This window comes from Lissotriton helveticus, chromosome 4_1, assembly GCF_964261635.1.
Source record: "Lissotriton helveticus chromosome 4_1, aLisHel1.1, whole genome shotgun sequence".
NCBI lineage: Eukaryota > Metazoa > Chordata > Amphibia > Caudata > Salamandridae > Lissotriton > Lissotriton helveticus.
This window is the reverse complement of record NC_136063.1, coordinates 1,737,213,006-1,737,237,367: the sequence shown is the minus strand read 5'-3', so window position 1 is coordinate 1,737,237,367 and position 24,362 is coordinate 1,737,213,006. Positions and strand designations below refer to the sequence as shown.

Genomic DNA, 24,362 nt, shown 5'->3' with positions numbered 1-24,362 from the left:
ATGTTTTTAGGGAGGGAGGACTTAAGGGCTGGGCTGAGGAATAGGGAAAAAGAGATGAGAAAGTGATCGGACCAAGTGCAAGGGGAGATAGACAGCGAAGTTACCGGGCAATTGAGGGACCAGATCTGATCAAGGATGTGGCCCTGGCTATGGGTTGGGGAGTGAACAGCGGGACAAAATTAAGGAAACGGAGAGACTCCGAGAACTCTTTCGATGTTGAACATTCGGCCGGGTCTGAGGTCCAAGGGTGATTACTTCGGGTATCCATGGGTCTGTTGAAGATCCTGGAAGAGATGCAGTTGACGAAGAACACTTGCAGAACAGCAAAGCCAGGAGCAGCTGGAGTCTTCCTTGGTGCAGTCTTGGTCCAGGTGAAGTCCAAGTGTCCTGAAGGTTGAGGAATGACATGGTTTCAGGCTTGAGTATTGCCCCACAACAAATCTAAGGAACCACCCACAGGTAAATCCTTTAGTACCTTAGGGAGGGGAGGATATTCCCATGTCCTTTGTCGGATTTTGCTCACGAACAGAAGCCAAGGGCTCCCTGAATTGGCTCAAACTGGGGTATGCAAGGAGGGCACCAAATGTGACCTTCAAAGCAGTTGGGTGGTGCTGACAAGCGCCCCCAGGACTTAGTAGTCCCTTCTGGAAAGGTGGTCACCTCCCTGTGATAGGAAACCTATTGTTCTACCTACCCCTGCTCGAGATTGGCTCAGCAGCAGTAGGGCAGAATCCGGTCTAGTGTAGAGGGAGATGGAGGATTGTGCCCTCTCGATTTGTTAATGTTAGTACAAAATGATTATCAAATGTTCCTTGATGGTTTTACGTGTGTGGTCTTTATATGTTATTCCATACACTAAAAAGGCACCCTGGTCTTTATTTGTTATTCCATACACTAAAAAGGCAGCCTAATAACGTTAACAAATCGAGAGGGCACAATCCTACATCTCCCTCTACACTTACCCCCACAATGGCTCTTGGGTGAAGCCTTTTGCGAGGAATGTGCCACAACACAATTGGGCCCTGACAATTGTAGCACCAAAGCCCAGAGATTTCCACCCAAACAGTTACCTATACCAGAATCCGGTCTAGGTTGGCAGCAGCACTAGCTGACTCAGACCCTGAAAGGCTATTTCTGCAAGTACAGGTGAGTACCCCAAGGGAGCCCCTCAGTAGCTGGGATCATTCTTCCAACACTGGAATCGGTGTTGGAGTATGATTACAACATGTTTGATACGAAACATGACCCGGTCGGTGCAGCCACTATATACTTCAACATCTTGGAATGATTGTCCTCTATATGTATTAAAATAGCTGACCGCGCCTACGAAGCCTGGAGAATCGACTCCGGGGTTTGTAGTGGTGTCCTACTCATGCAGGGGCACCCTCACACTTATAACCAAGCGCCCTGTCCACAGGACTGAAAAACCTGTCAGAGGGGTGACTTATAGGTTTTAACTGTAGTGACCTCAGATATAAGAAATCTTGTATCTTTCGTGAGAGGTACAAGCACCAACTCACACAGGCTGCAATGGCAGGCCTGTAGTCAGTTTAAGTGGACTCCCATGGGTGGCACAATACAGGCTGCAGCCCATGGGACCCCTGGTGCACCTATTCCCTGGGTACCCTAATACCATATACTAGGGACTTAAAAGGGTACACCAGTAGCCATTTGTAGAGGTACAAAAGTACTTACCATGGTTAATGTAGGAGAAAGCACAGTTACTGGGGTCCTGTTTAACTGGATCCCTGTCAGACTAGGTCAAAAACATACTGACCTCAAACAAAAAGCGGCGGTAACCTTGAAAGCAGATCCTACTTTTCTGCAGTGACCACAATGTCTGCATGGTGTCTTGCTCACTATCATTCAAACAACTATGTAAGTTGCTAAAAAAAAATTGTAATGAAGGCTGAAGGGCAGAGAATGTGTGTTCACACAGGGACAAATAAAGGGGAAATTGAGTGAATGGTGTCAATTATAGCTTTCACTAATGTTTCGGAGTTCCAAGCTTGTCGTTTCAGCCTATCCTGCTTCTGTCGCTTTTGGAGTAAAGTGAAAAGAACAAATGATGGACGGAATGCTGAACAAATCAAACATTCACCCCCAGTCACCGATCTGGGTTTAATCCATTGTTTTGTTCACCACGTCACCCCAGTTTGGACCAAATGATAGGCAAATCAGTCTTGACCCTGCTCCCTATGGGAACAGTCTAGCCAGAACTGCCAGTCCAGGTCCTCCCTGGACTCTAAACCAGCATCATGGGACCGGTTTCGGGGTATGACCCCGTCGTCAGCCAGGCTAACTTGAATCCAGTGCCACAGTGATGAGAGGACCTACGTCTGGGCATACCTTTCCAACTTCGAGCGACAAAAGCAAAAAGAAAAAGTGATGGACGGAGTGCTGAACAAATCAAACATTCATCAGCCATATGCAAATCAGTCGTGATCCTGCTCCACATGGGAACCCCAAACTGAGTTCGAGTGAGGAGCAAAAAACAATGGATTAAACCCAGATCTGTGACTAGGGGTGAATGTTTGATTTGTTTGACATTTTGTTCGTCATTTGTTCTTTTTGCCAGTGATCAATCCAGGTCCTCATTTGCTTCAAATGGACAATGTCAGCCATGTCCTAGCTGAAGAAGCAAGGGGGCAAAAAGTGCAGTGTTTGTTCTCAGGGAATTCAATAAATTTGGAACTGGATGTTGCCAAGAAGTTTTCAGTTCACAGTGATTGTCCTAACAGGCAAATCTCAAATGTGTATGAACTGAGTCACCACATGTCAGAGTAGCACTAATGGGTTTTAAATAACGAAGGGTGGAAGAAATCTTCTCTTGCTGGACACATCAACAACTAGCCTTGTTTGCACATTTGATACGTTTATAAGGAGGATTTCTCTACACTTATCAGCGATCCCACTTCTGCCCAAGGTGACCAAGTTGACTCTGCAATTCAAAGATTATTTTCATTGCTGCAGATTTGTTCTGCCAGTATAGATACCTCTACCTTCAGAATGATGTTTTACGGAGCAAGTGGCTGCCAATCATGTTTGGTCTGCTTTCCAGAGTGTCGGTGGAATATTTAATTGCATTATTGGCAATCTGGCTCCTGAAGTCTTTCAGTAAGGACACTTAAATGTACCTGTTGACTTTATGGCTATTTTGAGAGACATGAATGGGCTTCCAGGAGGTCTTCATTTGCATTCAAGTGGAAGAGGTTCTACTTATGATGAATCAGCAAACAGTCTGTCCCGAGAGCAATCCAGGAAAACCTGGTACTGCAGTATAGTTTTTATTTATCAACCTCTGGTTTATAGTATACTTCCATTAGTTGGTTGCTATTACTGCTTACAGTCAGTCTCCTTACACTAATCAAGTGATAAAGAATTCTCTGGAGAGTCTTGATTAAGTATTTCCTCCTATTAAACGTGTTCCTTCCTTTGAACCATTGCAACATGCTGGCACACAGGATGTTTTTGGTAAAGTTTGCTTTTTTAGTAGCTATTATAATGGCATGATGGACGAGTGAATTTAAGACTCTTAAGTGTACAGTGTACAGTACATGGTGTTCCTTTATAATTTTAATTAAGATCTCATCCTTCACTTTATTTAGATCTTTTCCTGGTCTACGTTTTTCCAGTTTTTATGTCCCCAACAGAGATCTTAACATACCCTCAATGTCCAGAGGGATTCACGTAATTTGGAAACCATGAAAAAGGTCAAACAGATCTTTGCCAATTATGGGGTTGTCTGGACAGTTCTAGTCTCTTCTAAATAGACAACTGCCAGATGGATAGGTTTTTTTGCATGGTTACTTTGTATTAAAAATGCAAATTCGTCCTAACCGGTAAGCCTATAGCCCATTTCATAAAGGGAAAGTTGGGTATTGAAGCTCTGATGAGAATTGTACCTATTCCTGATATTTGTATTGCCACCACTTGAAGATCAGCCCATAGTTCTATTTTTCTAAACATTGTCTGGACTTCAAATTGGATACTTTAGTGAGCCAGGCTCCTTGTAGATACTTAACTTTCTTGAGAGTTCAATTATGTGGCGTTGATCATGCTTTTAAGGTTCCTACTCCATTTTTCCTTCAGAGTAGCCCATAGTGTAGAGAAGAGTTTCTTGCCTATTTTGTTGAAGTTTAAATAAAAAAATAAATTCCCACCCAAGTTAAAAAATTATTTGTTATAAATATTAATATTTTATGTGATGGCTAGAATTTATAGCAAGTAATTTCATTGCAATTGTTATTAGTTTTTAAATGCAAAACATTTTATATTTTAGAATTAAAATGTTATAACTTATTTTTAACTAGATGTAGATATATATATATATATATATATATATATATATATATATATATATATATATATATATATATATATATATATATATATATATATATATATATATATAGCATCGTGCTGAGAGACCTCCGCATTCCAAGTTGGGTGCGGTGCTGCTGGCTTCTGTTTCGGCGGATTGCTTTTGTTCCAGGGTACTGGATGTTGGCTGCACCCACCCTCAATCCAGGGAGAAGTCGGGGTGGTGTCGCCATTGGCTGCACATCGGGTCTGGAGGATTCATCCCCAAACCTCCCACCCCAATGATCCTGTTCGGGTTTCGGGGGTTTATGCGGTATAGGGGACCAGAGGAGACATACAGTTTCGGAGGGCACACAGACTTGGTGAGTTTGTGAATTTCGTGACTTTACTTCCCCACTCATACTACATCCCACACGACTGTGGCATTCTGGGACCTATAGGCGCTATTCAAACTCGCCACAGTAAGACTCATTATAGGGGCGGAGTCACCAATCACGTAACTGGATGCAGTGGGATATTTAAATCTGCAAGTTGAACTGCACTGTTTGTGAACAGCACCTCTGGCACTGAAGAAGGCGGAGATAACTGCCGAAATGCATTTGCCTACCTGTGAGCCTCGAGATTAAATGCCTCCTTGAATCCCCGCAAGTGGTCACTGTTTCTTCTTTTGGAGGAGCTGTTTGGATATATATATATATATAAGTCCTACCTCCATTATTTTCTATGAGAGGGTGTTGCACTACCAGGGTTGGCTCTGTGCAATGCTACACTTACTACTTGTAGTAATGTATTCCACCATTCATTAGAATGTTCCCCCAGAACCATGGTTCTAGAATGTATATACCTGAACTCCCAAGGGCTGTTACTCATTTCCCTGAAAGCTGTGGAGACGAACGGTAATTAAACTGCAAGTGTAACTACTTACTTCGTATTTGTGGTCACTTCAGTTGGTGATGAGGTCTACCATTCACCGTCTCCATCCACGCGTGTAGATGAGAAAGAGTGGAACAGATTGAATTCTGCACTCTATATTTTCGAAGTGTCATTTTGTAGAATTCTACTTAGAAACTGCTGATGGGACATCGTTTCTCTGCTTAAAACGTTCTTCAGAATCCATAGACTGCATTGGAAAAGCTGCAACTTTTCTCCGATTTGGTGGAACACGAGGATTTTTTTTTATGAAGGGTGAATTCTGGATGTCGATGGGACATAGTGTGTTGGCACATAGCAGTCTGCAGTCTCTTCCGGTGTCCTTTTGATGCTCGTTGTTCCCTCTTCAAAGTAAGTGTTTTACTTCTCAGTTTTCTATTCTTCTCTATGACGATCACAGAGGAACAGTCTGTGTTGGCTGATAAGTGTCTGGAACCCCCAGACAGAAATCCTGTCTCGTATGGGAGCAGGAGAATTGAGTTGAAAGGTTTTTTTTTTTTAGAGTAGTTTGATGTACAAAGAGAGGTGTATGACTGGAAAAGTGCATGTTGCAACAAAAAAAAGGATTGAACATTTTAAGGTGGTATCACCAAGGGTTATTTGGAATGACTCTTAGGCCTGGGACAAAGGAACCTGTGTCTGTGGTGGATGATGGGGTACATAATGATCGTTCATCTCCTTGGGCTATCAAGTTTAGTAGTGTGTTTGATGACAACCTTGGCCTGATTAAAGGGTTTAAACATCTTATCAAGGTGAAGGATCAAGCTGTTCCTATAAAACACAAGTTGCGCTACGTACCTTTCATCGTTAGAGATGATTTAGCAGAGGAACATAAGAATGTGTGATTTGGGTGTCAATGAGCTTGTGGAATCATCATTGTGGTTTAGTCCCTTGGTCGTGACACGAATAAAAAATGGTAATCTTAAGGCCTGCATTGATTTACACAGCCTTAACAAGGAACTATGGGTTTATACACACCCTTTACCTCGTATTGATGACTTTCTTTCCAAATTTACAGGTTCAAAGTGGTTTTCAAAGATTGATTTATCTTCGGCGTACCATCATGTTGAACTGGATTCATCTTCCAAACATCCGACTGCTTCCCCTGTTGGAACGTTTCAGTTAAAAAGGATGCCTTTCGGGCTTGCCTCGGCGGCTTTCGTGTTTCAGCGCTTTATGGAAAAAGTATTGATGGGAATTTAAGACACCGTTGTTTTCCAGGATGATATTCTGGTAGCGGTAAAATGTAAGACTTCACATGACAAGAATCTTACCAAAGTTTTGAGCAGGTTACAGGAGAAGGGGATTGTTGTTAACAAGATTAAATGTGTATTTGGTGTCGAGTCCATTGAATATTTAGGTCATCGTATTTCTGGTGAAGGAATTCTTCCAAGAGAGGGGTTGATTGATGCAATTGTTAAGGCTCCATGTCCCAAATCAAAGGAACAAGTGTCCTCGTTATTGAGGATGTGTAAATTTTCTTCCAAATTTATCTCCAATTTTGCTGCTAAGACTGTTCATTTACGTGAACTTCTTAAAAAGAGAGCGACCTTTTTGTGGGATCAAGTGTCAAGGTGAATTTGAACAGATTAAGGTTGAGCTTGGTGCTTGTAAAATTGTAACTCCTTTTGATCCTTCTTTGCAATGCATTGTCTCAGTTGATGCTAGTTTGGATGGTCTTGGTGGAATACCAACACAAATCAAGCAAGGTGTTGAGCACACTGTTGGGTTCGCATCCCATTCTTTGCTTCCACGTAAAAAAAACTACTCTAATTGAGAGAGAGCTCTTAGCTTGTTGTTGGGGTGTGGAGAGATTCAAGAGCTTTTTGGGGCAGGACTTTCAAGCTGTTGACTGACCATAAACCTCTTATTCCAATTTTGAATTGAGTCGTGGTATAGGAACATGCACCCAGAAGAGCCAGATTGAGTTCTAAATTGCTTCATTACAACTTCCTTGTCGACTACATTCCTGGTGAAAGAAATATTAGACCTGATTTTCTCTCTAGATCACCTTTACCATGTTCTGAGTCAGATTTTTCTGAATGTGAGGAAGATGAGGAGTGTTTAATTGCAACTGTGGATGTTTGCAATGTTGGATTTTTCAATGAAAAAGAATGGTTTGATGCTTTGGATTCTGATTCTACACTCAGGGAGGTTAAGAATGTTATAATTTAAGGATGGCCCAAAGAAAAACACCTTGATGGTGAACTCCAACCATTTTCAAAGGTTGCTGAGGAACTTTCACTTGAGGGTGGTGAAATGATCTTATGTGGTGACAAGTTTGTGCCTCCAGTGTGTTTGAGAGATCGTATTGTTGAAGCCGGACATGTTATCTTGGACACACTAGGACCAAACGCAGAATTTGGGCTGTCTATTGGTGGCCTTCCAAGGACCGTCAAATTGAAAATGCGGTCAAAAGCTTTGTTATTTGCTGCTCAAGTGAGAAGGTTGTTAAAACTGTTACTCCTCCTAAACTAGTGATGGAGCTTCCTTCTGGACCTTGGATGAAGTTGGCAGTTGATTTTGTTGGACCTACTAATGCGTTACATAACAAGTATAAGTTTTTTCTTGGTGGTTGCAGATTATTATAGTAAATGGTGGGAGGTGCACTTTATGGTTGAGCCAAACACTCATGAAGTCATTAGATTTTTTTTAACTCTTTTTGCTAGGGAAGGATTTCCTAAAGAAATAGTGTCAGATAATGGTGTCCAATTTGTCTCAAAGGAGATGTCGAATTTTCACGGTCAATCTGGAATTGTTTACCGTCTAGTCGCTCTTTATCACCCTCAGGCCAATGGTTTTATTGGGCGCATGAACCTTATTTTGGTTGAGTGCGTTCAGTGGGCAGTATCCAGCATGGTGGAGGTAAGAGAAGCTGTTCACAGCATGTTGTGGGCTCACTGTACCACTCCGTGTGTGATTATGGGGAAGAGTTATTTTGAATTGCTGCGAGAGAGAGTGGCCACTTTGGTATGTGTCCTGCTTGGATGAGGCGATGGGGGTTGTTCTGTAAAGTGTCTACTTCTTTGTCTGGTGAGATTTCCAAACCTAGATGCGGTGGTGAATGTAGTACACCTTCTGTTTCTGTTCCCTCCAAATTTGTTTTGGAAAAGAAGGTATGGGATTCGAAAATCAAGGTGGGAAATTGGGTGAAAATTAAAATTCCACACAATGTGCATAAGGGATTGTCCAAATTTGGTCCACCTGTTCATGTAGATGCTATTTCTTGTTATGCAATCCGAGTCCATGGCAAGAGTTGGTGGAATATCTCAAGCATTTGCAGAATTCTTAATCTTGTTGTACATCAATTGGGACTGGAAGTCTGTTCTGAACGTTCTTTGGAAAAGTCTATCCAGGGAGCTTCTCGTTCTGATATCGACAAAAGTCTTGTTCAATCTCCTATGTGGAACAGTAGTCGGAGAAGAGTTCCACCGAAACGTTTGGATTTGTAATTTACATGGATACTTTTCTATGTAAATGTTTTTATATCCTTTCTCTGGATATATTTATTATATTTTATTTAGATTTTTGTTTTTCCTATTACTACTTTAGATCTGGTGTTCTTGCTTCTTTGTTCTCTTTTCTTTTTCTGGTTTTAATGTTTATATCTTGTGTGCTGTAAAGAAGGGAGATATTGTAGTAATGTATTCCGCCATTCATTAGAATGTTCCCCCTGCACTATGGTTATAGAATGTATACACTTGAACTCCCAAGGGCTGTTACTTGTTTCCCTGGAAGCTGTGGAGACGAATGGTAATTAAACTTCAAGTGTAACTACTTACTTCGTATTTGTGGTCACTTCACTACTACTTTTTATTTTTAAATAAATCTATTCTAATTATATTTGCATATAGCACCCCACCATAATTCAATAAAATCTATAAAGTGACCCTTATCGGCCCATCGCTTCTCAGTCCATAATAGTCCCACCACTTGCCCCATACACGGGTATGTTTGTGGGGTTGCAAGTGGAGTTACATTTCTGGACAATGCCGCGCCGCCAATGTCCACTCGGCCCTGTTCCCTCCTATATCTGCCAGGAGACCCATTTTGGGCGTGAGGTCATTGTGTCTTCCCAACACCTCTGCAAGTGTTATACCTTTGTGTCCCCAAAATGGCACAATATCAGGGCATTGCCAAAATATGTAAAAGAAACTCCTATTGGAGTGAGTACATTGAAAACATTTGGGTGTGGGGAGTGTTCCCGCCTGCCAGAGAAGGCATGGGGCAAGTATGTCATTGGAGATAGTTTAATTGAATATGGCTCAGCCTGGACACTTCTCCCTGGGAGCCATAATTGTAAAACGCCAGTCTGCTTTGTCTTTTTCCCCGGCCAGACCTCCGGGTTCTGCATCAGGACCCAGAGCATATCTAGGACATTATGTGCGAGGAACTGGTATATCTTGGATACACTGTGTTAGACCTGTCTGGCCTTTTGCGTAGTCCCTCCAATTTATTATTTATTTTGTCCCCTTTTTGCCCCCCATACCTTTATTAATTTTTGTGTCCACTAGCTTTTTCTAGGTGTTGGTCAAGGGGATAGGTGTTTTTTTCCCCCCTCATAGTTTTTCACCTCAGGCCTAGAGGCCTTTTCTGACAGGGAAATAGTTGGAGTCACAAAATGGTGGCTACCAACTGTCCTAACTGCCAAACCTAGAACCTGTCCCATAGAGTAGAATAGGGCGTTCCAGAACCTTCTGGTCCCTTCTGGACCCCTGAGGGTCAGCCTATAAAAGGCGGAATGCTGGACGGCCATTTTGTCTAACCAGAGAGAGTCAGCTGGAGGACAGGCTGTAACAGAAGGTGGGGGTAGGATAGTCAGAGGGTTGACCTATTGATTCACCACCCGTCCTCCCTTGGGTTACTTGACTTGTCCCCGCTGTAAGGGATTACTGGTGACCCTGGGCGCCTGACCATCCCCTAGTCTAGAGGTAAGGGGTGTGTGTAGGAGAAGGAGACTGCAGCGCTGCGGAGCGCAGTCCTCTGCCCAGTTGAAGAGACTTTTGAAGAGTGTCCCTCAAACCCCCCCCCCTTATCACCAGCCTCTGTCCAGTATTAATGAGGTTAATGCCCTTGTGACCCTGAGGGCCCTTACCGGACGTGTAGCTGGCAAATCACCTATTCCACCCATGAACTAGAGAAAGGAGAGGAGTGCCAGATTCCTGGTGAATAGCGCCGATTCCGCCGTGAGTGGGACCCCTGGGGCTTCGTTAGCGCTGTTGTGGCAGCGCCGCTGACTGGAAGGAGAAAAGGGGGCTGGTTGAGCAGTATCCAGCGCTACTGCGCACGCTCTAGGCTGAGCTAGTTGTCCTGGGCAGGAGGGGCCTAAGATCGAGCAGGCCCGCTGTGGAGACACTGCCAGCGTCAGGCGGGCGGAGCAGACTCCGTGACCGGTCCGCTTCCTTTCCGCGCATGCGCGGTTGCGCCTTCACGGAGAATTCCTCGGCAGCAGCCTGTGAGGAGATCCGAAGGGAACGGCTCCGCTGAGCCACTGACGTCCCGCCCAGCGCCGTGAGACATATCACGAAGGGCCCCTGCTTTCCTGAGGAGAGAGAGGGAGCGAGGAGGCCTGGCTTTCGGCGGGGAACAGACTTCAAGCGAAGGGGTGTGACTGTTGGCCAGATAATCGAGTTTTCACCACCAAGTAAGCTGGGAAGCCTGAGGGGAGGCAGAGGAGGACTGGGCTGCACTTCAACCTGACTGGCCTCATAAACAGGGAATGGTGCAGCGCTGATTAGTTTCCACCTACGGCAGGGGATAAAGGAACTGCTAGGTAGCAGTGCCCTGACAAGCTAATTAAGACAGTCCATATTCCGCCTGTACTCTAGAGGGCTTAAAGGTGGCAGAGGCCTAAACCAGTTAATTTGTATACTCTTTCATAGCCCCTGGTGCCTGAAACCAATGTCAGCTTGAACTGAAAAAGGGTGGGGTTGCTTAAGAAATTGATAACCTGTGCTGGAAAAAAGCCAAACTGATTCTTGGAGATAGATTATCTGTGAAAAGATTGTAGTTAACTGACAAGAGCTTAATTTCTGAAGAGGAGTTGAAAAGAGTTAATTGAAATACAGTAATATTGCATATGATCTGTTGAAATATGTAGATGTTTACCTGCTATATGTGATCAAGTGATGAGGTAAAGATAACCTAATTGTATTTGACTGTGGAAGTTTGAAGAACAAAGAAACTAAAGAAACTTTTATAAAACAGCTCGTATTTTTACACAAAGATTGGTGTAGCGTCATTTTTGAGTGGAATTGCTTGATGTTACTGCTGGGTGGCTTGCAACCTTTACACATGTGCCTCTGTTAATATTGTCTTACCCTAGACCAGGCTACCCTAGGTGACCGGTCATCACAGGTTCCAACACACTGCCACTGGGGATGCTGTCCATCAGCAAAGCGCCTCCAGCGGGCTGTATATTGGGAGATCCGTAAGATACGAGCAGTGAGCACTCTGCGCGTGGCTTAGCTGCAGACATTTGTGAAACTGTTTGTGTTGAAGCTGAACATGCACCTGTAATTCAGCAAAGGGCTTCATATTAGTGTCACCCCACATGTCCCCTAGGAATGTGATACTAATATTGTCCCACAATACCAAATCCCTCAAGTTGGTCTGTATGGCATAGGCAGCGTACCCTCCACAGAGGAGTCTGTTGCTTGAGATTGTGATCCAAATTCATGAAGCGAAGCATCACTCACCAGCATAATAGCACCACTTCAAAGCATGGGTACCAGTGTTTCACAGGGAAGTGTACTTTTTGCAAGTCTCTCTAGTGAGGAATAGCTTTTGCACTTCGGTTTAAGTAATCATTACTATTTTAACGTTGTACCACCTTTTGTGCAATGCCTTTTATTTGTAAAGAAAAAAAGAAAAATAATCTGTCTAGCTTGTATCTTTTGTAAGGTTTGTAATCAGTCCCACAAATGTTAAAGCAAGGCCTGTTTGAGTGTATGGAAGTGATTTGCCGTAATTGACAACCAAATGTGTTCCAGATGGGATTAGCACAGTGCTTGGATTAGCACAGTGCTTAGCCTGCATATGTATCCTAACTTCCCACAATTCTTTTTGTTTTTAAAAGAACTATTTTAAGAATGCCGATCACCATTGGAAAGTACATCTGAGGTCTGTGAAACATCGGAATATGGGGTCTCTTGGGAGTGACCAGCGACTGAACATTGTTGGGGAGCCTCATCACCCGCGGTCCAGAAAAAGGGTAAGCCAACAAAGCAGTCTAAATTGCCTTCCTTAATCCAGCTCCTGAATCGGTTATCCATGTTTTTTGTATCCCATAGTTTACACTGTATTCGCCTGAAGAGGTGTGTAGTCCTTTGTAAAACTTCGATTACACCCTTTCAAGAAAGATCTTGCAGTATAGGTCACTGGAGTATCAAATGGATTTGTTTCACCTACATCGATTCTGGAGTGTTTATGTAGGCTTTTTATCCTACATTTGTTAATACTGTGCTCTTAAACACTTCTGTATATATGCTGTAAGGACCATTAGTCATTTTGTTATCTAATGTTCTCACAATTTATGTGTAGATTAAAAAAAAAAAACATTTATTGGTTTATTGCAACAAACTATGAATTTTAAGAGAATGTACAAAATTCCAGTCCTCTACATTGACAATCATTCACACAGATATGCAGTCATGGACTGCTAACATAGAGCAGTGAGCAACTGTATTGACAGCGGTCGGGTGGGTGTTGAATCCCCTGCCCCCAACGGAGTATTATCCTATTTGCTGCTGTGTGTTTCAATCTCCCATTTCTTTTTCTCTCCCAGAGTTGCATCTTTATACTTCATAATTGGGCCTCCGCCTCTGCCCAAGCCAGCCCACCCGCCGCCCAAGCCAGCCCCCCCCACCCGCCGCCCAAGCCAGCCCCCTCCGCCGCCCACCCGCCGCCCAAGCCAGCCCCCCACCCAGCTCCTCCAACGCAGCACGACACGGGGCTCTCCCATTAGGCATGGGAGTCCTTGCTATTCACTGGTCTTCACCCGGGCCCTCTCCTTGGACCCGGGACTTGTTATTCCTTGGCATGATGGAGCACCTCTGTGAGGCAGGGTCAGGCTTTCTCCATGCAGTGAAAGTTCGAGACAAGATGGCGGCGTAGCTCGGAGCCGCGTTATTGCGAGATTTCGACTTCCACGTCACGTGGGCCGTTCCCTTAAGATGACGGTGGTCCTGTAGTGCGGTAATATCCAGACTTTGGGGAGACACGTTGGAGTACCGGCATTGCCCGCACCTTCGTCCTGGTGTGTGAGGACCCCTTGAGCGCTCTTCCTGCCACACTTGTGTTCTGCTTGGACATAGCATAACCCATGGGCTGCCCCTAGTTTTACTGCAACACTTGTTTTACTAGCGGGCAGTCTCTTGTTGCAGCTGTCATGAACATTGTGCCCCTTGCCCCCACTGGACTAAGTTGATGAACATGACCCTCCCACTCCCCCCGCCAAGGAACCCCCAACTGACTGACACTGGATCATTCACGTGGGTGGTGGACACGCCAACGCCTTAAGCGGTACCAGTCCAGTCAGCGCTACATGCCGCGTCTGTTATTTCCCAGGGCTTCGTGCTTTCTTAAATTGGTCTGATACCAACACACAACACCAGCTCGTACGGAGGGACAGACCCACAAAACATTATCCATAACAACTAATCGTCCCCGCATGCACTTATCAAAGAGCAACACGTTCGGGAAAACTTGTTTAAAATAAAATTGTTGCTTTGATCCTGTTGTTGCTTCCACGCACCCACCACCCTCCGGCACAAAGGCAGCCTAAGCAGAAACATATTAAAGGTGAGCAGCGGGTGTTTAATGTAGATGGCTGCAGTACAAACTTAAAAAAAGACGACACAAATGCTGCGAGTACAAACATTAAGGTACGGCCGGATCTAGTCTAAAGCAGAATTCATATTGCGTCGGTTTAAGCAATTGCTTTTTCCTTGTTATATGGCAGGAACTCATCCCGAAGGTACTGTAACGCTTTACATAAGCGCCAGTTACATTATGCAAGGATACATTCATTTTGGTAGATAAGGGGAGATTAAGTGATTTGCCCAGAATCACAGGATGTTGGACCCCATGCCGAGACTCGGATCTGTTTCCACAGTTCAAAAATCAGCTCTTCTGGCTGTTATGCCACACCTTCACTCACCTTTTCCCTTCTGAAGTAATATCTGCAGAAGGTGAAAGATCTTTGAAGTTTTTTGGGAGGGGCGGGGCTCCGAATGAGTACGATGTCGAACTCTCCGGAGAGTTCTTACTTCTTGCAAAATAGAAACGTAACCTTCTGTTGTCAACACATTTAAACGTTCCCTAGAACCTGACTGATGTGCATATGGAAACACTAATCGTGGACAGGTTGAGAATTTGAGAATGCATACCTTTTGGTAGAACTATCACCATCACAAGAAACGTCTTTAAAAATAAATCCGAAAGGAGGTTCACGTTTTCTTGATATATTGAGTCTTCTTAAAACCCCCCCGACCCCCATTCCTTCGATTGCACCACTCACTTTCCATTAGGCTTTCCAATTAACTGGGGCGCTTCCTGCCTTTGTAAAAGCCGAAGAACAGCTTAATAGCTTTGGCCTCCCCCTGCCTCTCGTGTCATTAAGTGAAGGTTCGACACCATAAAGGGAGCACATCTGCGCCAAAAACCCTTCAAGCAGAAACTTCCCGCTGCAAACGCTTCTGCCATGACATAGAGAGAGAGGGTTTCTGCGCCAGCTCTCCCCAGATACAAATCTACTCGATGGGCTCATGTTGGGTATCCTCAGTTTTCTACTGCACTGAAATACATACATAAGTGCTACGACACAGATGGCATGAGTATGCAAACAAAAAGTTGTTAATCTGCACCTACGGATTTTGCCAAATAACACGTTCCTGAAGTACCGTGCAAAATACGCCAGTCGCAGGTAATCCTATTGCGAAAGGGATTTATGCTGCCATTAAAGAGTAAATGACTATTTCAAGAGTGAGAAGGGCTGAGAGGATTTAGAAAAAAATACCATCGAACTCTCCACTTCGTTCTTAAACTTTCTAGTGAAACCTTGTCTCGCCCCCCCCCCCCCCCCCCCCCCCCCCCCTGTGGGATTTACACTCAAGCAATATTACATCAGTGTGGCATCTTAATATTAGTGAGTGAAAGAAATCACATTTATACGGCATCCTTTTGTGACAACCTTGCACTCATAAATCCTCAAATTCGCGCATGTAATTTGGATTCTATGTATCCTTGTCTGTTTATTATCCCTAGTTTTTGTAAGTTTCACGGTGTATCTATTGATCGCCCTCGCGCACTCTCCCTCTATCTCCCTCCCTCTATCTATCCGCCCTCACTCCATCGCCCTCCCTCTATCGCATCACCACAGCATCACTCAGCGCCACCACAGCATCACTCAGCGCCACCACAGCATCAATCTGTGCAACCATTCAACAACAACTGGTTCAAATATGTTCTCTCAATGTTTCAAGCTTTATTACAAATGTCACAAAAAGATGTTAATATTTCACTTCTGTTCTTGGATTTTCGTCACAATAAAATACACTGAACATAATCTTCACAAGTTATTTACAAAAGTTTTAGCTGTTGCAATTATAAATTACAATAACTTTTATTTAAGTATTAATTATTTAAAAAAATTAGAAGCTTTTATTTGTAATATCATTACATCTAAGTCGCGTAAATACAACACATATTGCATTACAAATGCTATAGGTGTCACATTTGCAAAAGTTAAAAGTATTGGCATTGTAAATGACAAAGCTATTTCGCTATTTTCAAAACCAACACATAAATGAAACATTTGTCATTTACAATACCAATAGCTCAAACTTTCCTAATGCGAGACCTATTGCGTTGCAAATGCGTGTTTTTGTTCGGCACAGAGAGATTAAGTGATGGAATCACAGGATGATGGGCGCTGGTGCCGAAACTCGAACCCAGTTCCCCGGGTTTGAAGTCGACCGCCCTAGCAGTCAGGCCACATCCTCTCCCCAAATTCCAAATTATAACCTGTTCAGGTTAGAGCAAGGTTATCAAAGATAACACCCCTTTGTCCTAAGACTGCAGCCCCCTTAAGCAGAGTTCCAGTTTTTATCCTAGTTCGGGAATAGTGCACGTTGGGGTAAAGTTTTCATATCAATTGTGTGAAACCCACACAAACGACTCTCTGTTGTACTGCCGGGTCACCCCCTTTTCAGATTATTCCATGTTTCCTAGGTCTGCCACTCATCGGGTCCTCATCCTGCATAGGATAGCCGGGGCATTTTATCCAGTGTCTTGCAAGTCATGGTTTGTGATTTGTGAACAAAGTTTTCTGGCAACACGTATGAAACCCAATCTAAGAATCGAGATTCATGCATGAAACGGACATGTGAGGCTTGGCAAAATGGCTGTTTCATCTAGCCGCAGATTCCTTACCTGGAAATTTTCAAGCAGTATTCCTGCAAACTGGTAGGTGGCATCGCTCGGCTCTGTGTCGGCGGCGCTGGATGCAACGTGTGGTGCCTATGTAGGAGCCACCCGAGTTCTCTGACCTCAGTTATTTTCTTTCCATGCCAGGTTTTTTGAGATTTGCATCTTCTGGTGTCTTGGGGGTGTCCCCTAAGAAGTCAACAGACTTTAAACCATGTGTTGCCAGTCAGAGGCAGATGTCAGTGACAGACCCTCATCTGGTTAGCAGATGGTGCTTTAAGCAGGGCCACGCCTCCAAGACCCATGAGGACTGCTGCACCATGAATCCCAAGGCACTACGTGAACAGTCCCTGAAGCTCGCCACCTGACAACCCTGCAACACACTTGTTCAGAAGGTCTTGGACCGCTAATGGAGCCACTCCCGAAAATCATCACGATCCAGGTTGTCGGGTAAGTCCCGCAAGTGAAAGAAGTCAAAGCGGTCTCAGACTTCTCCACGCCAGTCCCGAGTCATCGTATCCGGTGTGGAAGCATTAACACTCTAGACCCTGCTCCGTGGTGGTACCTGTGCCAGTGTCCGTTTCATGCCTCCCTGACTTAATCCGAGCCGCAGCACCTCTTGCACATCTCAAGAAATTTAATGAGGCGATGCATGTCATATTTGGGTGGCCCACCCCCTCTGGAGCACCTGCCCCATGGTTGTGAATATATGCATTGTGCCATAATGCACCATGAATGTGCAATCTCAGATGTATGTGACTGAGGGAACCTGATGCTTCGGCTTAATTATATGCTACCTACAGCATGGACATTATTAAGGGGATCTTGCTTTGTAGAGTTATTCTTGCAAGCTATCTCTCCCAGGGACTCTACAAGTATGCATGTTTTTGATAGCTTTAAATATCTCCTCTACAATAACTTCTCCCTCTGTTATGGACCTCCCTTCTTGAGTCAGGGATGGCATTCGCAGTCGTCGTAAGATTTCTTCAACAGCGGTAGTATCCATAATTTCTGAAATATGCAGGCTTTCAGTGAATGATGCAAATGTCTCTGCTATATCAAACGAATGGGAAAATCTGTCCCATTGTATTTAATATAGTTTGGATAGCTAGTTGGTAATTTCCTTTCGTGAAGTTCAAAGGCCAATTGCCATGCTGCCATTTCAGTTTTATCAATGCCAGTTATATTTTGATGGAGAAAAGAGTTGAGGACAAATGTTCTCATTCCAGTTCTGTCTGCAGATCCGGGGTTTGGTGAAATGTGTACGAGGTAGTCAGGTGACTGATTCCTTTTGTCTGGCCTCTTCTGATGTCTTGCAGTGCTCTGTCACGGAGTTCCTGTATCATTAATCCCATCCAAGTGTCTGTGCTGACTGCCCAAAGGAGCTGGATTGATGTGGATGAGCATTCATTTGTCACATTAAATCACCTGGTGGAGAGGCACAGTGAAAGTCCTTCTCAGACTTACACTGGGCATATGATCTCTATCGACCTTCAGCTCTATCATGCACATGTGACTGACTTGGTGGAGCTCCTGAACTTTAGTCCTCCGCAGGCAAAAGAACTGATGAATAAACTAAATGAGCACAAGATGACATACATTTATCCTTCACTAGCTACAAGTACCCCAGACTCATTAACCATTTGTCTGGCTTGGGAACGGCATACCCATGACTTTGCCATCAAATCTCAATTTCAACTTATCCAACTAAAATATCTGCATCGCACCTAACTCACCCGTGGGAAGTTGTGGCGATTTTGTGGCGGAGATGTACTTCACACACTGGGTACCCTATCCATACAGTTAGAGCTGCAGGATGATTGACCCTTTCTGGGAAGTGGTGCTATCCTCTGTGAACAAAGGCCTGAGCTAGACGTTGCCCGCAGACCCCCATATTCATGTTGATCTAGATTCCAGTAATTTTAAAGATGGCCCTGCTGTGTTTGGGGCCCCTAGTAGCTAAAAGATCATACTAAGCACTGGATGGAAACACCCCACCTCACGCACTTTAAGGGAAAAGGGATTAGACCAGTGCATGACCATAGTCACCTATCTACTTGGCTAGAAAAGTGCCCATTATAAAATCTGGAATCCTTGGTATTGCTATCGTAGGATTGTTTTGGACCCTTGTGAATCCTAATCCCTGGTCAGTTGACACTGAAGTGTTTGCTTATGGAAATGGGAAGAAAAAATTGGGTTGCAGCTGTGGCTATTAGGGTGCAATACTTGTGACTGCTATAATGATTGTCATCGTAAATGCTATCAAGTTTTACTGCTTCAACTGTTATCTGATTACATGACTTTGGAAAATTATAAAATTTGGTTTATTTTCTATAAAATAGTAGCGTTCTCCCCCAGTGTGTACTGCACTTCAAAACTTTAAAAGACCAACTGTGTTAAAAGGTTGCTAACTTTTCAGTTTCTCAAAACATGACTTTTTAAAAGGTCTTGAAGTGGGGGGAAAGGCATAAATAAACACACCCGTATTACAGCGCAGTCTACTAATCCAGGAAAAACACAGCAACATTGTTGAAAGTGGTTCATATTTTTGAAGAGGACGCCTAACTAATCCAGAGGTAAAATGTGCAGTAGTCCAAAGGCGCAAACTAACATTGTTGGGTCTGCAGACTGTTGCTATATTGTAGTTGACAGAAATCATCTTAAAGAACTTTGCACTACACGTGTCTATGGATTTTACCATACTTGTCTAGTTACTCTACAGAAAATCTGGAATTGTCTCAGTAGCTGAAACTGAGTGCTTGTGCACGGGACCTTACATGCCGAGCCACACCTGTCATTTGAAAGTCTCATTATCTACAGTAGTTTGAAGTAGCCGCTGTCACAACTTTTATGCCTTTATACTGAATCTACTTCCTATTTATTTTAAAAAGTATGGCAGTGCCTCTATATTTATGTATGAACTGCTCTTGTATATGGTATAGATGATGGATTTACTATGGCCTCAAGTTTTCATTTTATAGCTTAAAGCAAAAGTACAATTTCCTGGCCCCTGGTGTTGCACTAAAGGGTGCAAAGGAGTCAAATGTCATATAATGTTTTTTTTCTATCTGAAAGAAACATGTAGTGATAGATTCCTCACCTTAGAATTACACCCAGGCGTCAGACTGGATCCGGAACGTATTTCGTCAGCAGTACCCCTGCGCGTCGGTATGAGTCATCTTGCGGCTCCGCAAGCTTCGTTGACGTCGTCGCCAAGATGGCGTCGCTGGAGCTACTTCGACGCGGGCTGACGTCCGTACTATATTTTTGTGCGGCAGCAAGCGCAGATCCGGGAAGAACACGTACTCTCAGTCAATTTTTGACTGAGCTTTTTCAATTTTTTTTACTTCATTTTTTCTGAGTCGATAGACTCCTGGTGTCGTAGGAATACCCAGTTTCAAGAACTGCGGGGACTGTCACCGCATGATGTCGGTGATGGACCCGCACCGCCTGTGTCTCTACTGCCTAGGGCGCGACCACGACTCCAAGTTGTGCCCCCGACAGCCGGGCAATGGCACGAAGACTTTGCGGGAGCGGTCCCGAAAGTTGCTGGAAGTCCGGCAGTCGGCTCAAGGTCCCGGTCCCGTGGAAGGTCCAGGGACCGGTCGCAAAGCTGTCACCATCGCTCCTCTGGATCGAAGTCTTTGCACTCTGGGTCAGGTAAGTCGAAGCATTCTAAAAAGAAGTCCAAGAAGTACAGTCGCTCTAAGACTTCTCCTCGCGGCTGAGGGTGCGGGTGGTGCCACCCCCCAGCTATGTCGCCGCTGGCCTACCTGCCTTTTCCAGGTCTGTCTGTGACTCCTTCACAGGTGCAAGAGTTTCTTGCTGCCATTGCCCGACTCTTTGGGCTGCCTGGCCACGCTGGCATGCCTTCGGGCCCGACTGGGGTCCAGCCCTTCCGACGCCGGTGGTTCCGACCCCGTCGTTTGCTCTGGCCCTGTCTCCGCAGGACCTATCTGGATCAGGGCTCGGATCCTGGGTGACACCGGTTGACCTGATCACACCTCCACCGGTGTCGACCCCACCTCTGGCACCACCTCCGACGTCGTCCCTGGTTTCGGCCCTGAACCGGACGCGATGCCGGGACGGTGTCGATCGACGCCGAATCCCAAGCTGATGGGGCCTTTCTACCCCTACGTATGTTCTCCTCTTTCACAGACTTCGGAGGACTGGGAGGGGTCTGAGGACCCTCTCAAACAGCATTGCGGTGATGACCCAGACTGCGCAGAGGATTTGGGGAATGCCAGTGGTCTAGACACCTCGCCTGACCTTGGCATGCTATCTCCTCCTTCCGTGGCTACGGAGGAGGGAGCATGTTACGCAGTGGTGTTGCGTAGGGCGGCAGAGGCTCTCCACCTCAAACTTCCTACAGTGGCCATTAGGACTAACCTCCTGGCTGAAGTGCTTCAACTGGCGGCAACCTCTTCGGAGCCCTTGCTGCCTTTTAATGATGCACTGTCTGACGTACTTTTGAGCACTTGATCCAGGCCCAACACAGGGGCTCCTGTTGACAGGAAAGTGCCCCGCGCCATCGCCCTGCTCCGTGTGACCCCCTCTTCCTCTCCCAAAATCCCACCCTTGAGAGCTTGGTTGTTTAAGCCTCCACTTCCAGAGCGCATACCCTTCCGCACCTCCTGATCGGGAATCCAAGAAGCTGGAGCAGCTTGGCAAGAAACTGTTTTCATCTGCCAGCTTAGGTAGCTGCAGTTAGTGAACACCCCATGCCTCTTGGACCGTTACTCCCACCCTGTATGGGACACTGTTGCGCAGGTGCTGCCCAACTGCCCGGAGGAGTCCCAGGCAGTACTCTCCCAAGCAATTGCAGCTGGAAGAGAGGCAGCAAAGTTCACCATTCGTGTTGGGCTTGATATCGCCGACTTGCTGGGCAGAGCGATTTCCACAGCGGTGGTGCTTAGGCGCCGTGCCTGGCTGAGGACTACTGGCTTCTCGGGGGATGTCCAAAACACCTTGATGGACATGCCTTTCAATGGCATTTGCCTTTATGGCAACAAAGCGAACAGTGCTTTGGAGTGCTTTAAGGACTTGCGGGCTACGGCCAAGTTCTTAGGTCTGTCGGCCACTCTGCCTTCTGCTTTTTGCTCCTTTCGTGGCCACGGAAGGGGTGCCCCACCACGTCCCTTTCAGAGCCACAGGCCGGTGCAGCAACAATCTTAGTGCGTCTGTGGACGTGGGAACCGCTGAGGCAGTTCTGGGGGCCGGCGGGCAGGTCAGTCCACCGCCACCCCGCAGCATCCAATGCAAAGCCTTCTTAGTCCGAACTTTCAGTCCGATCAAAACGCCAGTGGGCGGCAGAATCCGCCATCATCTCCACCACTGGCGCAACATCACCTCAGACAGGTGGGTGCTGCAAATAGTCCGAAGGGGCTACTCCCTCCCCTTCAAGACTATCCCTATATCCATGCCACCTCAGTACCACCGCATGTCGGGGGACCATCTTGCGCTTCTTCAGCAGGAAGTCACGGCCCTCTTGGCCAAGGGGGTCATCGAGCGAGTTCCTGGGCCAGAAGTTGGTCGTGGTTGCTATTCCCTCTACTTTCTGGTCCCCAAGAAGGACAAATGCCTGTGTTACCTTGGACCTCAGGAACGTCAACCGCTTCCTCCGGAAGAAGTTTAAGATGTTGACGCTAGCTTAGGGCTTGTCTGCCTTCGACCCTGGAGACTGGATGGTTGCGTTGGACTTGCAGGACACATTTCCACATCCCCGTCCTGCTGGCCCACCGGCGTTACCTGCGGTTCATCGTAGGCCACAAGCATTTTCAGTTTACCGTGCTCCCCTTTGGCCTTACCAGCGCCCCTCGAAAGTGATGTGTGAGAAGTTGGCCTGGTATATGATGCTCACTAGTTCTAGTGATCACCTTGTACCATGCCAAGCAACCGTTATGGTGGAGGTTGTAAAGTCAACCTTATAGACAAGCTATCCTAGGGGTAGCATGGACTAAGCAGTCTTAGGCTAAACTCTGTAAAGGCATGTGAAGCAAGCTGTTTTACCATACACAATCCCCTTGAATACCAAATGAAAGGACACCACACAGATATATATTGAAAATATATATAGATTTATTTCTACAAATATCCCCTATACTCTTTATGAGCACAGAAGCAAATGCGTTAAAACAAAACACAGTTTAAATATACAAAAGTTGCACAATTATGGATGAGCCCTAGGGGCCACCTAAACCATATACTAAAATAGTGGTATAAGAACCACTATGGGGAAAGTGAAGAGGCCTGGGGAATCGCTGGAGCTGTTCGGGACTAGCAGTGAAGAAGTCGGGAAAGGCCCGCGGGAATCGGGTGCAGTGCTTAAAGTGCACGCATGCACCAATACAATGTCAATGGTGCGTAAAAGTTACAAAGTTAGTGTTTAAGGAACCTTCCGCTGGACCTACAAGGATACAACTTTAGACACAGGCACTAGAGGTGTATACCAGTGGGGGAACACCGGCGTTGCTGAGTTACCTCACCCACAGGAAGCGGGTGCACAGGTGCGAAGTAGTGTCGGGTTTCGTCACGCAGGTCGATGGTGCTTGGAGCTGAAGATGCTGCAGGCGGGTCGTCGAGAAGAGTTCCGGTGGATCCAAGGGTGGATCTGAAGAGGTGAAGACCTGAAAGCAGAGGGGACAATGTTCAAAGTCACTAGCCAGTGACTACCGTGGAACCAGGAAGGAACCAGGCAATGTCGGGTGCAAACAGGTGATGAAGGGAAGATTGTCTCTGCAGCCACGTGGACACGAAGAGGTCAAGGACGTCCAGGAGTCGATCACGAGCTGTCCCACGATGGCTCTCGCTGATGGCGGTGTCGGCAACTTGATTGGAGCAAACAGGCCTTGGCAAAAGCAAGTCACGCAGGAATCGATGCAAGCTTCTCACTCGGACCAGCAAGGTCAGAGCGGGTGCTCCTTTTCAGGGGAGCAAGGGCCAGTCTGGAGCAACCAGACCAGCAGTGTAAATCGTAGGTTTCGTCGCCAAGATGGCCGGTCCCACGTCTCTCGGTGCCTCCACGGGTCTCTTCTTTTCAGGGACTGTGGATCGGGCTCTGAGATGTCTGGGAGTCTGGGTCCTGTCAGGCTCTGGGCTCCGGCTCCGGCAGGAGGCGGCGGCAAAGCAGACGTCGAGTTGCTGGTTGGTGCCTGTATTCACAGGGTGGTCACTCCTTGGCCACAAGGGAGATTCTCTTCAGTCTTCTGTGCAGCAGAATGTCGAAGTCCAGTTTTCTTCTTAGTTTCAAGTCGAGTTCAGGATGATCTGAAGTCTCAGGACACAGCTCCTACTCTTATTCCAAATCTGGGGGCCGGATCACCTACTAGGTCCCTCCTCTGGGTGGGACCAGGAAGGGGGGTGGTTACACCCCCTTTCCTTTGTCCAGTTTCGTGCCAGGACTGGGGCTGGAAAGCCCCAGCACCGGTTTGAACTGGCCTATGCACAGGGACACCTTGTGTGCCCCAGGCATGTCTGATTCTATTCAGTCCTGTCCTACCCAATACACAATCCTGTCTGGGGTGGTGCTAGCACCTCCCAAGGCAGGAAACCCTTTGTCCAAGCTGCCCTCGCTGGAAGGACTCCCAGCAGCAGGAGGTCAGACTTGTCTGTGGTGGCAGCATCCATTTTGTGATGCTGAGGCTCTGTTTAACTTTACCCGGGTTTCAGGTTATGTACATGTC

The 24,362-nt window shown here is 45.9% G+C and overlaps 1 protein-coding gene across 1 annotated transcript in view; it reads left to right on the top strand.

Moving 5' to 3' along the window:
• CENPI (centromere protein I) overlaps positions 1-24,362 on the top strand; it is a 368,972-nt gene that overhangs the window by 173,857 nt on the left and 170,753 nt on the right. Inside the window, exon 9 of the mRNA XM_078688407.1 lies at positions 12,332-12,466. Coding sequence (XP_078544533.1) covers positions 12,332-12,466 — 135 coding nt within the window. The remainder of the gene's footprint in view (positions 1-12,331; positions 12,467-24,362) is intronic.